Here is a 16921-nt window from a genome sequence, read left to right as displayed (position 1 = left end):
AATAAAATTGATAAACTGGGACACCTGATTGGCTCAGTCAGTTAAGCATCCACTTCTGCTCAGGTCATGATCTCACAGTTCTTGGACTCAGGTCCTGCATCGGGCTCTGTGCTGACAGCTTAGAGCCTGGAGCCTGCTTCAGATCCTGTGTCTCGCTCTCTCTCTGCCCCTTCCTTACTCTGCCTCTATCACTCTCCTCCTCTCTCTCTCTCTCAAAAATAAATAAACATTAAAATAATAAAAAAAAAATAAACATGATAAACCCCCAGCCAAACTTATTGAAAAGAAAAGAAAAAGGACCCAAATAAATAAAATCACAAATGAAAGAGGAGAAATCACAGCCAATGCTGCAGAAATACAAATAATTATAAGAGAATATTATGAAAAATTATTTGCCAGTAAACTGGGAAATCTGGAAGAAATTGACAAATTCCTACAAACATATAAATACATACAAAATTGAAAATCTGAACAGACCCATAGCCAGCAAAAAAATTGAATCAGTAAGCAAAAATTTCCCAACAAACAAAAGTCCAGGGCCAGATGGCTTCCCAGGGGAATTCTACCAGAAAATTAAAGAAGAGTTAATACCTATTCCTCTCAAACTGTTCCAAAACACAGAAATGGAAGGAAAACTTCCAACCTCCTTCAATGAGGCCAGCATAACCTTGGTTCCAAAATAAGAAAAAGACCTCACTAAAAAGGAGAATTACAGGTCAGTCTCCCTGGTGAACATGGATACAAAAATTCTCTACATGATACTAGCAAATTGAATCCAACAGCATATAAAAAGAATTATTCACCACAATCAAGTGGGATTTATTCCTGGGTTGCAGGGGTGGTTCAATATTTGAAAATCAATCAACATTCATTCATTCATTCATTCACGACATTAATAAAGGAAAGGATAAGAGCCATATGATCCTCTCAGTAGATGCAGAAAAAGTATTTGGCAAAATACAGCATCCATTCTTTATAAAAACCCTCAACCAAGTAGGGATAGATGGAACATACCTCGACATCCTAAAGTCCATATATGAAGACCCACAGCTAATATCATCCTCAATGGGGAAAAACTGAGACCTTTTCCTCTATAGTCAGGAACAAGACAGTGACGTCCACTCTTACCATTACTATTTAACACAGTACAGGAAGTCTTAGCCTCAGCTATCAGACAACAAAAAAAATAAAATAAAAGGCATCCAAATTGGTAAGGAAGAAGTCAAACTTTCACCATTTGCAGATGACATGATACTCTATGTAGAAAGCTCAAAAGACTCCACCAAAAAAATTGCTACAACTAATCATGAATTTAGCAAAGAACTAATCATGAATTTAGCAAAGTCACAGGATATAAAGTCAAAGTACAGAAATCTGTTGCATTTCTATACACCAATAATGAAATAAGCAGAAAAATAAATCAAGGAATCTATACCATTTGCAGCTGTAAATGGTATAGAAAAAACATAAGATAACTGGGAATAAACCTAACCAAAGGGGTAAAATGTCTGCCCTCTGAAAACATAGAACACTTACGAAAGAAGTTGAAGAGGACACAAAGAAATGGAAAAAAAAAAACATTCCATACTCATGGATTGGAAGAACAAACATTGTTAAAATGTCTATACTGACCCAAACAATCTACACACTCAATGCAATCCCTATCAAAAAACCACCAGCATTTTTCACAGAGCTACAACAAATAATCCTAAAATTTGTATGGAACCATAAAAGACCCTAAATAGCCAAAACAATCTTGAAAAAGAAAAGAAAAGCTGAAGCCATCATGATTCCAGACTTCAAGCTATATTATAAAGCTGTAGTCATCAAGACAGTTTGGTACTGACACAAAAACAGACACATAAATCAATGGAACTGAATAGAAAGCCCAGAAATGGACCCACAACTATATGGTCAACTAATCTTCAACAAAGCAGGAAAGAAAATCCAACAGAAAAAAGACAGTCTCTTCAACAAATGGTGTAGAAATATATAAGGAAAGTTGAATTATGAAAACAGGGACAAGTGCACAAAGACCAGGAAGAACTGTTAATATGCAATTTCAAGACAGAGCATGTGGCTAAATTGAGCCAAGAGGATGAAGAGGTGAATGGGCATGTGTATAGGACTGCTTTCCTCCACAGTTTACTGCATTCAGCTGTTAGTGTGGACTTTGAGTTAAATTGCTTTCACTTGGTAGTCAAACCCAAATGTATCAAGGAAAACTGTGTATAAACTGATTGATTTCCATATTCTATTGACATACTTACTTGCCAATTATGTATTAATTGGTTCATATTAGAGAAATATAAAATGCAGCAAAATAAACTGCTTTTGATTCTTTGTTTCTTTAACCCAGTAAAATAACTTAAACCAATTAAATATATTATACCATAGTTATGGCTCCCATATTTGTGGAGATTGTGCCCAAGGTATCCTATCATACTCATTAGCTTCAAGTGTAAATATAGTAGAGGGCTTGAAGTACACTTTAAATGAAACAATTTAAGGCTTATGGGCTGTAAATTAAAGCCAATTAAATGAAACTTCATTTAAATAGATCACTCTGAACTGAAACATTTAGTGCATTTTTTTCTTTGCAGAAAATTTTACCAGCAAAACATAACATCTCATTTTCAATGGTACTCATCAAACAGACCAACATCAGATCATTATCTACACTGAAGTGTCATCATGCTCAATTCACTCATGAGTCCACTCACTTTAGATAATTTCTTCACTGTTGACAAAAATCCCATAGTCATTTTCTAATCAAATCTAATCGTCCTATTACTTACTGTACTCTCTAATCCTATTTCAGCATATTCAGCATTGGTACTCTCCAGAGATCAGATGGTAAAATGACCTAGAGGAAGAACTCTAAGAAAAGAAAATAGAAAACTAATAGAGTGGTTAAAAAAAAAAATACAGCACTTTAAGCCAGTCAATACCTAGTTGCAAAAGTTAGAACAAGACGATGAACCATTCATTTATAGCTGAAATTTTTAACTTGTTCTTTGGATTACGTCAGGATTATAGAAATGGACTTCCAAGGGCCTGTGAATGTTCTGGGTTTTGAGCAGAATTATCTGCTTATATGTATTTTTAGGTAGAGGGCATATATTTCTTATTGTAATTTCAATCAATCTTAACCCTCTAAAAAAATTAAAACCACTCATACAGAACAAAAGCATAGGTAGCTAAAAATGACACTCAGGATAGTTAGGAATGTATTTCTTTTTAAAAAAATTTTTAAGGTTTATTTATTTATTTTTGAGAGACAGAGTGCGAGTGGGGGAAGGGCAGAGAGAAAGGTAGACACAGAATCCGAAGCAGGCCCCAGGCTCTGAGCTGTCAGTACAGACCCCGATGCAGGGCTCAAACTCACAGAGTGCGAGATCATGACCTGAGCCAAAGTCAGAGGCTTAAACGACTGGGCCACCCAGGCACCCAAGTAGGAATGTATTTCTTAAAGATAAACAGATGACTTTTTGATAAAACGAATTATCCAATACCATCTTAAGTGAAATAGCATTTGGGTTAATATTTTAATGTCTATAACAAAAATAATTTGTATTTGTCTTTAATACATTTTTTAGAGTTCTGCATTTGAAAGTTGTAGTGTCAAATATTTGAGTAAATAGCAGTATTTTGAATAAAAAGACCCAGCTACATTAAGACATTTTAGTTTAGAAAAAATAATCAAACCAGTCAGGTATGACATTGATTTCCATGAAAAGCTGAGGGTGACATGTTGGCCTAATAAGTTTGAGAGATGATCCCACCATAGATAATTTGAGAGCAAGAAGACAACTAGAGCCAGGGTAGCAAGAATTCAAAGCAAGCAAAATTTCCTCTGAGAAAAATCCTGAGCTGTCTTGTTAAAGAAATTCTTGCTTTTACCTCCTTTGTGACACCCTCATTCAAAAGTATATTCATCAGAGTGGGGCTGTCATGTTCTTTAAATTTCTATAGTTACCATGTTTCCGAACAAGTTAGATAATCAACACTTCCACTCTCTGACATAAAAAAAAGTCCTAGTCATATAAAGGACACTGTGTACAATATAAAAGAAGAAACAGAGAAACAAAGTATTTTGAAATAAAGCTGATATGTAGTTCCATAAATTGAAAATTTCTTCTGCTAGCTTAACCTTTATTATTGAGTCATAATAAATTATATTCTATCTTCATAGCTAACTACATGATTGTTTTTTCTATAGTTTAGCATCTTATTAGAAACAAGTTTAGGAGTGCCTGTGTGGCTCAGTCAGTTAGGTGTCTGACTTCGGCTCCAGTCATGATCTTATGGTTCGTGGGTTTAGGCCAAGTGTTGAGTTCTGTGCCGACAGTTCCGAGCCTGGAGCCTGCTTCACATTCTGTGTCTCCCTCTCTCTCTCTGCCCCTCCCCCACTCACACTCTGTCTCTCTCTCTCAAAAAAAAGCATTAAAAAAATTACTTAAAAAAACAACAAATTTATAGAATAGCCATATATACCCAAAAGGTAGTTAACATTTTGAGCCAAAAGGTAGAAAAATAAATGTATTTATTTGCTTATTTTTAATTTCTTTACTTCATTTCTGATTTTGCGAGGACATTTATATGTGGACACACATTACAACAGGCAATTAAAAGAAAATAACATACCAATACCTGAGAAAACAAAATTGCAGTAGTCAAGGCAATAGAGAAAGAACACAAATATAAGCCTTAATATTTTACACAGGTACTAATTTTTAGTTGTTAATTTGACTTTGACATCCCTTGTAACTAAAAGAAAAGGCAAATGGAATCACTTACACGATGTACATTGTGTATAAGAGGAGAACATAACACTTACCTTGGGATGGTTTAAGTGAAGAGGAGAAGTATGAAAGTTCAAGTCATGAGATTGGCATTAATAGAAATGTTTTTAGGGAGAACTTATATATAGAATACCAAGTGATATGTTGGGCAAGTCCAAGTCTTTATTAGCAACCCTATAGTACACTTAGAACAGGGCATATAAACTGAAGACTGTTTTATACAGAATATTTGCATATAAACTGAAAATGTAATGTCAAAGCATAGTAAAGGCAATTCTGCTTGGGGGAGGTCTAAAAAATGCCACCCGCATATTTATCTTTCTAATAATTTGGATTTCTCTGAAAATAAATCCTAGACTATCCAGAAGTATGGATTAACCATGTGCACATTAGAAAAGTATTCATGTGTTTCATATCTTTCAACAATTTTTTAAAATAAAAATTGAGCAGCAGGCCAATGCTGCAAGGACCTGAAATGCAGATGTTCTGGGTTTTATCTATTTTGCTATTCTTCATCACTTCTTTGGCAGTAGAGAATAAAATATATATCATTAATCTCTGTGCTTCTATAAAACTTGGTAGAACTTGCCATGTTGTCTTGCAATGTATCTCATCAAGGTCAGAGACCAAAGATCATCAGTCTTTGTATCCTAGCATCTAGCAAAGAAAGTGGAACATAATGGATTTTTAATTCATTATGCTTTCCTGAATGAGTCATTTGCACAGTTTCCAGAACATCACCACCATTCATATAGCTTGAAAAAGATCAAGATCATGCACTAACACATACCTAGAAACCTAATATATAGTAAAAACTTTCCTTTGGCGTCAATTCAAAAGCATTAACTAAAAGCACTGTATCAACTGATGTATAAATGGATTTTTTAAAAAAACAAGAAAACCATCCAGAGGAATCTTCAAAATCTAAGTATACATGTGTCATGTCAGGGACACAACAGATCAGCATTTACTCAAATGATCAATGAAACAATGGCCCTATCCCACTTTTTAAACTGGGTAAGAATTAGATATGTAACATTCAGATTTGTAAAATCAGTATCATGAGCATAAAATCATGACAAAAAATCCTTGGACTGAGGCCTATACATAAGCAGTAAAATCATATAATTTAGTTTCTCTCCATGAGCTTGGATTACAAAAAGAATGGGTGATTGCAGGTTATACTGTAAAAATATAGAGTGAAATAAACAGTGGTATGTGTCCGGACAATGCCAAATCAAGATCAAATGATTAAATTTATAAAGTTTGTTATAGTTGTTAATATTGTACAAACAAAATGGTTAACCTCTGAACTTATGTGAATAGAATATTCTTACAGCAGTCTAGAAACATACATAGAACAATAGAAGGAAGAAAACGACCTCCTTTCCCATACTCTATGAGTGACTGCATTGCCATAATACAATCTTTCTAGAACCTTGCTACTTGAAGTGTGGTTCCTGAACTAGCAACCTCTGGCATCACCTGGGATCTTGTTAGAAATGCAGAATCTGAGACCCAAACTCACACTTGCTGAGTGAAAACCTGCATTTTAGCAAGATCCTGAGATGATTCATACTCATACTAAATTTCAAGAAGCACTGCTCTGGCATAGTACCAAAATAAGATGTGGACCTTAGCAAGCTTTTAAAAAAAGCCAGTTAAAACCTTGGTTAGGAACATGTTACTGGAATAACTTTTGCAGTCTATTGGTGGGCAGTTAGTTCACCTATATTATGGGGTGTTTAATGGTTTTAAAAAAAAATGAATAAAATTTTTGAGTATAGTCTTATATGAACTACAAGTTATACATTGAGAATTTTTTATAAGACCATGAAATTTCCTGAATACATAAATATTCTGAATGACCATTACCTTGTCTTCACTTTATTATTGAATTCTAACACACCTTTACATGATGTGTTTTCAGCATTTTTCTACACAGTGACCCAATTCTGCACCTACATTTTCCCCAATAGCTGACAATTTAATAATTTCCAAGGTCAATAATCAAGTTTTTAGAGAATCTACAGGTGTTTGTAACTTGAAGGTTCTGGATATAGTATCCAAACATTAGAATTGGAGCCTTATAACTGAGTAGGACAACACCCCTAAGTAAGGATGAGGGGAAAGGTTTTCTTGTTGTTGTTTTTCTTTTGTTTTTGTTTGGCTTTGCTTTCATTGAGGTTTAAGTTTGGATTCTATGTATTTAACACTTTAGAAAATGTGCCTTGCAACTACATATGGGCTTTTATGGAGCATTCCTCTCTTGGTGTGTTCTATGTACTAGGTAGGTCTTACAACGCAATTTTTCAGCACTACGGACAGCGCCTAGACTCCTGTCTTAAAATGCGGGGGTGGGGCGGCGAGCTAGGTTGGGAGCTTGGGGGGAAGGATCCGGTTGGGTTTGCGTAGAAAAGAAAAGGTCAAGAGTAGGAGAAAACAACTCCAAATGACGCATGCAGTCCCCACTTAAACCAATACACTTTCATTCTCGTCTTTCTCTAATCGGATGAGAAGAAAGAAGAATCTAGCGTCTATTCCTTCACTGAGACTGCGGTCAACGAGCACAACAAAATGCCCGCGGTACAGATGCTGCTGCAGAAGAGAGGAAAACAAGGATCTTAACAATAAATTAATTAAATTGGCGATGAACTCCGATTGCTAACCTGCAGTGTGATATGAGTGAAAATGAGCACCTATTTTTTTTTCTTTTTAGCAAAACTGAGAATAGATAGAGCCTGTTGCTGCTGCGGTGGCCGATTCCCTTCCCCCTTCTCATTTCCCAACTCTTCTCGGTCTCACAAACACACACGGTCAGATGCCTTCACATATACGCGCGCGCGCGCCAATGTTTACACTCTGCCACAACGAATAAATCAGGCACATTTTCCTGCAAATACACGCGCGCGCACACGTACTTCACGAGCGCCCACGTCCTCTATCTCTCACCGGCAGATACAGACATTTACACACGTAGGCCAGGAGAGCGCTAACCACGGTACTGTGACTCCACGCAGGTTCCCAGGACACGCCTTTTACATTGTAACCGAACCGATCAGCGAACACAGACAAACCTGCCAACACTTAAGTCTACTGGCTGGATTTCATCTCCATGGCAACAAGCATGGAAGGTGAGACATCGCTGCCTTCGAAGTAACTTTCTCCCCCTACCCTCCGCATTAACTGACAGGGTTCCAGTGCAGGTTCAGATGAGAAGCATGTCCTCATTCTCTTGTATTTATGAAGCTAAGGAGTGGGAAAGGAGGCTGGGGAGGGCGGGGGTGGGGGGTGGTGAGGTGGGGGCAGGGGCGGGGGGTAGGGGGGCTCACGAATGGATCCTGCAGGTTTGGTCAGTTCAAATTCTAAAGGAGGATAGAGCCCTGATATTTCTGCTAGTGCTGGTGCTGCTGCCAAAAAGAAAAAATAAATTTAAAAAAATGTGTGTGTGCAGTTAGCTTGCTGATGCTATGCTTCTTTAGTTTAACATGTCCAAAGAGAACTGGAGACAAACAAGGCAGAATGATAATGACAGTCTACATTTCTCTAGTAAGACATTTTGAAAATTTTCAGACCAGATTTCCAGTGTTTCGAAAAGATTGAATGTCAGAGTCCTTGGGGAGCTATGTGAAGATTCTCTTAAGAGGGAAGTTCTCTTAAGGTTGAAATCTGAAAGGTTGGTGGGGGAGGGGGGGTGCAATTCTGGCAGATCCTGAGGTTTTGGATTTCTGGGAAGGCCTGAAATGTTTGCACTTGATCATGATGAAGACATCTGGGTTTGTAATTTAAGGTTTTCCTTTGATTCCAACACATTCCATTCCTAATGATCAACTAGCTCTGTGCAGAAGCAGACTGAACAATGTTTCTTTTTCCCTGTTTACTTTGAATAGGATTTAATAACCTTGATGTAGAGTGGGGGATGTGTCTATGTGCGTATGGGAGGGTTCATTATTTTTTAAGCCTGATATTTCTTATAGTTCTCATTCCATGAAATCATGAATATCCATATTATGAGCATTAAAGATTACTATATCTGATAACTAACATCAAAATACTTTTCACCAAGAACACCATATTCCAATATAATAGTTGTTATTTCAGATAAACTGTTTAGACTATCATTAATAGATAAATAAACCAAAGGAAAAAACCTGTTGATTAAAATGCTAGAGGTTGTTTTTTTAATGGGCATATACTCTTCAATATTGGTTTCTGCAGTTGCACATTGTTGCATGCATACTATATGTTTCTAAAAAGTGAAATTTTATCTTTCTAATCAGTAAGCTTATTCATAGAAGAAAAAAGTAACACAACATTTACATGTATGAAGGGCTATATATATATTAGGTATAAAAATACTATTTGCTTGACTACTCACAATGGTATGATTTGTATGACTGATCAAAGATAGACTTTGTTTACTGGTTACTAACTACAAAGCCATTGAATGAGATTTTGGCCTTTTGGTCTACTGGTATACTGTTGGCCCAATCCTATGACTCATCAGGACTTAGAAATCCCAGCTCCTGATAATTGCCATGAAGGAAATGATGTACTTTCAACTCAATTGCTCATTTCTAAAGGACCTAAATGTTGATCTTTTAACCCATATTTTATGGTGTAGGATGTTTAAAATGACTCTTACCACATAATTCTACATCTACTCTTTTTTTGAAAATTCATTTCTTTTTTCTCAACAGGGCTTATTTATCATGGTTTTGTAACCTCATGTTCTGAATGTCTCTCATTTTTCTATTTCCCAGTAAACAAGATATTAAGATGATGTTTTCCCTCTGAGGTAGGCATTAAAATGTCTGTTTTACAGAGCATACTGATTTGTTTTGCATTTCCATCTCTTCTATGGACTAGAGAAAGTAAAATGTATCTTTTATCCACATTGTTGAGTAATTTTGGATATCTTATTAATGATGAAGAAATCAGTGTTGTAACTGGAGACTTCTATTTATTTTTAACAATATTTTGTTACTAACAATACTTTTTAATCTAATTATGCTCTATATCAATAGAAAGGTACAAAGTTCATTGCACTTAGCAGTATATTCTCAAAAATTTTCTACTTGCTGTTGAAAGTATAAGTTATTCATTTCACAGAGCAAGTAAAATGGAAAGTTTGGGCAAATGTTTGAAAAATTTAGGCCTATAAATACTGGTATTTCAGTTGCTACACATATGGCTTAAATTACTAAGAGCATCTATTTGCTGAACACATTGTTAGGCAATTGCTTAACTTTTTACTAATTTGCTTGTCTGTCCACAGCATACAGCAATGGACAGGCTTTTTTTCAAGCTTTAAATATTATCCTTTTAGTTGTTTTTCTTGACTTGTATTTGGTTTTCATCTTTAGCATAAGGCAGAATTTTCAAATGAATATGAAAGTCCAAGTTCTTCCTTTTAAGATCTTAATAAAACCTCTGTTCTTTGTCACCCAATTTTTGGTTAAAAATGGAAATTTCCTAGTTCTTTGAACCCCAAGTGTATTTACTTGGCTCTACTTTTAACAGCTGAATATATAATCCTGTCCTTATTATTGGAAATAAGTAGTCTAATGATCTAGACTTATGCACTTAAATTTTTGTGGAAGTAAAGGAAGTAAAACTTCCTTTTTGTCAAGTTTCTTTTAGCATTGGGCTTCATTTATTCATTACCCATCACTCCAAAACCCTCTTCAATTATTGTCCCCCCTGGACATTCAACTGAAGCTTTAAAAGCAGTGAAAAAAGTCTGAATGCCAAACCCAGGGTCCTGTTTTTCAGCACTTGTTTCCATCACCACTGAAGAATTCAACACTGTTTACCAGCACCTTCAGAAACTCTAGCTTCCTTTGTTCCAGGTGAACTTCCTACTGCAGATTCACTTAGAACTCTGATCATTCCTTACACAACTCTACTAGCAGATCCTGTTTTCTTCTTGTAAGAGAGGGATTCTTTGAGGCTCATTGCTAGGCTTCTTTCATTTTCAATCTTTTTTGGTAACTGCAAATAGAACCTTAATGGGATGACATCAAAATTGCTTTCTGGATCCATCCAGAACAAGTAGATCTGGCTTCCTCCAGGATAACTCTTCAAATGTTAGAATACACTTGTCATCTTCCTTGGTCTCCCCTTTCCTGAAAAACTCAGCAATTCTTTCCTTAAGTTTTGATCTGTAAATGCTTCTATGTATTAAATTGTGTCCTGGAGGCATTCTTCCCCACAAACTCTATTTGGCAATAATATCCTTAAGATGTTTTCCCCAGCAGTGATTTTATGCAGGGCAAAATGAGCTGGATTAATTTATTTAAAACTGTTTATTGAGGGGTGCCTGGGTGGCTCAGTCAGTTAAGCGTTGGACTTTTGATTTCGGCTCAGGTCATGATCTCATGGGTTCTTGAGATAGAGACCTTGTGTGGATCTGCACTGACAGTGCAGAGCCTGCTTGGGATTCTCTCTCTCCCTCTCTCTCTCTCTCTCTCTCTCTCTCTCTCTGCCCCTCCCCCACGAGTGTCCACATGCTCTCTCTCTCTGTCTCAAAATAAATAAATAAACTTAAAAAAGAAAAAAAAACCCTGCCTGTTGATTGATGTCTATTATGTGCCAGATGTAAACACAACAAATTCACTAAGACCAGAACTAAACCCTTTGTTTACTAAATTTACACTTTGCTTGTATTTTCTTTATTTTGGTTGATGAAAACATTGCCTTTACACTTGTTCAGGCTTAAAAGAGTGGAGTCATCTTTGATACCTCTCTCCATGGCCCACTACCTTCCATTATTTGCCAAAACTATCCCTCATATCTTTATAAACATCTTTTGAACCCATTTCCTCTCCCACTCATCTACCCTGTAGTCCAAGCCCTCATTACTTCTAACCTGGAACATTTATTTCCTATGATGTCCCCCCTGAAATCTATGTTTATTTTGTCTCATCACCAAGCCAGTCAGCCCTTAGGCAAATAAATTGCAAACTCTTAGCCTGACAGTCAGGAGATTTCACATTTTGGCTCAACCTACCTTTTCAATGTTTTGTTTCCCATATTCCTCTTTGCTTGTATCAAATTGCTCTGAACAAACTGCTCCTCTGGATAAATTCAGCACTTTTCTGCCTTCATATTCATTGTCATGCTGTTTCCTTCCTTGCATATCTAAATCTTCTGTCTTTTTTCAAGACTCATCTCAAATACAATCTTTTACAAAAAAAAACTTTCCTGATCCTTAAATGGGTGAAATATCTATTTCCTCTAAATTTGTTGATTTTTGAATCTCTTTTTTCATCAATATGTTGAATACTACTAACCCTGTATGATTATTATGGGGGTTAAATAGAATAACATATGTAAAACAGTGTTTGGTATACAGTGTATGTTAAATACAAGTTTGCTCCTCCTTTCCTTTTATTCTGTTTGTAGAAGCCTATACCGTTTTTTTTTCCTGTTTGTGCATGTATCCTCTCCCTTACAGGCTAGAATCACTTTGAGTACAAATCATGTGAATCTTTCCAGGAATGTTCTTATTAATCAACCTGATAAAAACAAACAGAAACACTGAACTCTGAATGAGCTGCTGAATTTTGATACTTATCTTTGAGGCCAATTTTTTTTTTGAAATCAAATAAAAGTTGTTTTTATTCATTTCATTTTGACATTTAAATGTTAAATGTTTTTAATATGTTTTCTGGATATTCAACAATTAGATTCTTAGGACCCAGAACTTTATTCTTAAAAAATTATATTTTTCAATAAATTTACTTTGATTCAATTAAAATATTTATTGGATATCTATGATATGCTGGGAACTGTAACCAGTACTTGAGAAGTAGGAGTTTTTCCTTTAAAAAGTAAAGTAGCTCAATTCACAGATTGTTTGAGACTCTCAGAACAAAGCATTATCTCCTATGTTAGATGATTGTGATAAAAAGCATAATTTTATATCTCTAACTAGGAAGATACTGTGTTTTAATTTAATATTGACAAATGAATTGAGTGTTTTATTGCTACAACTAGTAAATGCCTTTTTGTTTGTTTGTTTGGTCAGTCAATAGGTTTTATTTATTTATTTATTTATTTATTTATTTATTTTTTAGTCGATAGGTTTTAATAAGAATAACAGAGTCTAGTGGATTAATCATTAAGAGCCAACTGACTTAACTCTTCTAATGATCAGCTATGACCCTGTGTCTCTTTCTACATTATGATTTTTAAAAACATGTAAAGTTAACTAATATCATAATTATACATAGTTTAGGCTGTTTCTTCATAATGGCAAAATTAACTCGGTAAAAAAAGTGTAGATTATGAAAACTGCCCAGATGTTTTCACTTCTGTACCACCGATTATTACGTTTGGTCCTCAGAAACCAGACTCTGAGAGTTTAGTGTGAGGATGTTTGTTAAGTAGTGCCCTTGGGCTCAACACCTGTGGAAGAGTGAGAAAGTAGGCAGGAATCGGCACAAGTCGAGCTGTGACGTGGAACCAGTGACAGTCTTGGTTTATTCCATGAACAACTCTAGAGCTAGAATGGTTTTTTAGAGTTGCACTCCCTTGTGTCAAGATGATCAGGTCTTTTGCTCTCACATTAATCAGACATTTAAAACGGTCTGCCTTATCAGTTGGGGTTCCTGGGTGGCCCAGTCGGTTAAGCCTCCGACTTCAGCTCAGGTCATGAGCTCACAGTTCATGGGTTTGAGCCCTGCATCAGGCTCTATGCTGACAGAGCTTGGAACCTGCTTCTGATTCTGTACCTCCCTCTCTCTCTCTGCCCCTCCCCCACTCATGTTCTCTTTCTCTCTTTCTTTTTCTCTCTCTTAAAAATAAAATAAAAATATTTTTTAAAAATATTTAAAAAATGATCTGCCTTAGGAATTGAAGTGACCTTGGATGAGGCAGCTCTCCTTGAAAGGGGCTACAGCCAAAGACCATCTGGTGGCAACACTCCCAGCTGCTGGACATAAATCCTTCATGGAAGGGAGCCTGTCGTACACACCACAGTGTCCATCAGTAAACCAGGCTCATTGCTTCCTCTTATACACATGCTCTCTGAAATTATCAAATGATATAGCCTAGCAAGGTCATGGCTCTAGTGAAGAAAGAATTCAGACTAGTTACTTGGCTGAATCAGTCTGTTACATGACAAATATTTGGTTCAGCATCTCCATGTATAAATATACTGCTTTTCAGTTTCTCTACTTGTTAAACAAATGAACCAGAGGATGTATGTATCTCAGCAAAAGACCTTTAACTGACAAAAGCAATAAAAGTAGAAATTTCATCAGAAAAAAGTTCTAGTTAAGTCCCAAGGTCATTAGATATTCAGTCCAGTCTCATGTCTTCTACAAGATAAGGAGTACTTACAAGAGGTCAATCAGAGAAATCACTCTGAGCCACTTAAGTGATACTAAATTAAGAAAAGAACCAAAGTATAGTCTATACCAATATGTATTAGGGCAGAAAAAAATGATTTGATGGAAAGAAGTTTAACAGAGAAGTTGAACACAGTATTTTTCCTTTTATTAAAAAAGTCAAATAACAGCATACCCCAGAATGTATTAAATATTCCTGACACTTAAGATTTGAAGACAAAGATAAAGCTGTTTTGTAATCCAAACCTTAATAAAAAGAATATCATTAAATATTAACTGGTTTATTCATTGGTGAATAACTTTGAAAGCTACAAGTTTTGTTCTTTTTAATTACCTTTCTTTATTCCTTACCTCCCATCCCTGTTCTGTCTCAGTGGTTTTCTGAAAATTGAATACAAAAAAAATCTGAAGGGTCGGTCATTTTAATAAATAATTCTTAAAAATTATTAGAAAAAGCAACAATAAAAGTGCAAACACTAGCAATCTATTATTCTCAGTTTTTAGATGATAAGCTATTTAATGACAGTCCTCTCAAGAAGGGTGGCTGTGTGTTAGTAAACTTTGATCTAATGAACTCATCTTAATTTTAATTAATTAATTAACTTAACACATCAAGTGGGAAAATCTGTTTTGCTTCAATCCAACATACACTTTCTTTTCTAAATTTTTTTTTAACGTTTACTTATTTTTGAGACAGAGAGAGACAGAGCATGAACAGGGGAGGGGCAGAGAAAGAGGGAGACACAGAATCTGAAACAGGCTCCAGGCTCTGAGCTGTCAGCACAGAGCCCGACGTGGGGCTTGAACTCACGGACCGTGAGATCATGACCTGAGCCAAAGTCGGACGCTTAACCAACCAAGCCACCTAGGCGCCCCTAACATACACTTTCTGAACAATTTTGCTGTAGTTTTAAAATCTCAGTAGAGTACAAGCTTAGGAGTAAGCTTCTGGTTGGGAAGAGAACTGGGGAGCTCATTGTGAAGCTGAATGTTTATAGAAAACATGCTGTTTAACTTGGATTTTATGTCCATTTAGGGTGTTCTGAAAGCTAATGGGGATGGCGGGGCAATGGCTAATGATCCACAGCTACTGTTGCCTGCTACTTGCAGGATGCTCTGTTGGGTACGGCTCTTATTAAAATAATTTTAAAAACACAATTTACCTCTTTAAGAAATTAACATCTAGCATACGGAGTGGTAGTGGGGAAGAAAACACAAGTGCATACATCTGAAAGCTAAGGGAATGAAAAGAGAGACTTTATACCTATTTAAAAGGATCAGAATCTGTATCAGACAAAGTGGCACTGGAGACAGACCTTAGAACATGGACCTTAGAGAGCTTGACCAGCTCACACACTATGATTATTTATGGTGTTATCTACACATGCAAAAATGAAGTAAAAATTAGACGACAATTCAGTTCAAAGAAGTAGTGACTTAACCATCTCACAATGAATCCAAACTTCTAGGGTCCATTATTTGAATATTCACTTTCATATCTGATTTTATATTTAGTGCATGTAGGTACAGTTTCATTTGCCCACCGAGGCAATTCAGTAATTACTACAATAGAAATAGCATCTCCAATGCTAATTTGATGCTGATCCATATCTGATGATGTTTTCACACATCTTTTGTGAGTTAAGTCAAGAGGGTTTGAAAACTGCCAGATTTTAGAAAACAATTACCTGCTCAATACCGTATATGAATAACACTAAACTGAGTTCTATCTTGTATTTAGGCCAACAGGTGACTCCAGCAGGAATTCTGAAGAGCCATAATGATGTGACAGTGAATAATGAGTAGTACCTACTGTGGCAACTCTTCAGCTAAGATGAGCGTCAATGAAGTATCAGCTTTTTCGTTGACTCTGGAACAAAAAACTGGCTTTGCTTTTGTAGGGATTTTGTGTATCTTCTTAGGACTTCTTATTATTAGATGCTTCAAAATCCTGTTAGACCCGTACAGTAGCATGCCTTCCTCTACATGGGAAGATGAAGTTGAAGAATTTGATAAAGGGACATTTGAATATGCACTTGCGTGAGAGTTCCACCTTTATGGTTTTTTACAGTTATGCCACTGGGACCCATGGAAGATACAACTGTAATCTCCTCAGGCATGCTGGAAGAGGCTCACTTCATCCACTAAATTCAATAAACATGTATGGTTGGCCAACTCATCTAATCTCTATGGACTTCAGTGAGGAAGCTAACCAGAGGATTTTTAATGTCCCTTTCAATTCTAGTGCCCTATGAACTCTGTGAACGTATCGGGAAACCCAGAGATCTGAGATGAATGAGGATTTAGGATGTTATGAAAATTTTTTCAGTTTAGGAGTCCCAATTCTGTGGTTTGAATTCTAATGTTGACTTAGCCAAGAAGCTTTATGACCTATAAAGCTGTCTAAGAGGAACCTTTCCATATCTACAAAAACAAGGATAAAGAAACCTATCCTGCATATCTTGCAGGAATGTTGAGAGGACCAAGTGATGTAAGATGAATGTGAAAGCAATATGAAAACCATAAAAACCTTGTTGAAACATATCTTGCAATCATTTATTATCCTCATTGGTAATACTAATAAGGATTCTCAAACCTAAAGAAGCAATGGCTTAGTGTAAATTATTCCTTGATCAACCTTCATTCTCTTCATTTGATAAATGAAAAGATAGGATATTATTATAAAATTCTTAACAGCTACAAAATTTTGACTCTTTATGGTTATCAAATTGAGGAATATAGTAGGAGATAAATAAATAT

The 16921-nt window shown here is 35.9% G+C and overlaps 1 protein-coding gene across 13 annotated transcripts; it reads left to right on the top strand.

Annotated features, from left to right (window-relative positions):
• The first annotated feature begins 7736 nt into the window (after positions 1-7736).
• CTXN2 (cortexin 2) lies at positions 7737-16705 on the top strand. 13 transcript variants are annotated; one of them, XM_042940506.1, is made up of 5 exons: positions 8025-8042; positions 8288-8354; positions 9569-9603; positions 15198-15284; positions 15903-16705. In XM_042940506.1, the coding sequence occupies exon 5, from the start codon at positions 15960-15962 to the stop codon at positions 16203-16205; it is 246 nt and encodes an 81-aa protein (XP_042796440.1). In that variant the 5' UTR covers positions 8025-8042; positions 8288-8354; positions 9569-9603; positions 15198-15284; positions 15903-15959; the 3' UTR covers positions 16206-16705. The 13 variants fall into 13 exon arrangements, with proteins under 13 accessions (XP_042796439.1, XP_042796436.1, XP_042796434.1 ...); XM_042940505.1 differs by lacking the exons at positions 8025-8042; positions 8288-8354 and adding an exon at positions 7737-7939; XM_042940502.1 differs by lacking the exons at positions 8025-8042; positions 8288-8354 and adding an exon at positions 7737-7939 and having other exon boundaries at positions 9506-9603.
• Positions 16706-16921: the final 216 nt, after the last annotated feature.

The sequence above is a fragment of the Panthera leo genome, chromosome B3 (genome assembly GCF_018350215.1).
Source record: "Panthera leo isolate Ple1 chromosome B3, P.leo_Ple1_pat1.1, whole genome shotgun sequence".
Lineage (NCBI taxonomy): Eukaryota > Metazoa > Chordata > Mammalia > Carnivora > Felidae > Panthera > Panthera leo.
Note: the sequence above shows the minus strand (reverse complement) of the source record. Positions and strands in the feature narration are given on the sequence as shown.

What these genes read in the sequence shown, in the direction of transcription:
- CTXN2 (XM_042940503.1), top strand. Translation starts at nt 15,960, where the DNA reads ATGAGTAGTACCTACTGTGGCAACTCTTCAGCTAAGATGAGCGTCAAT.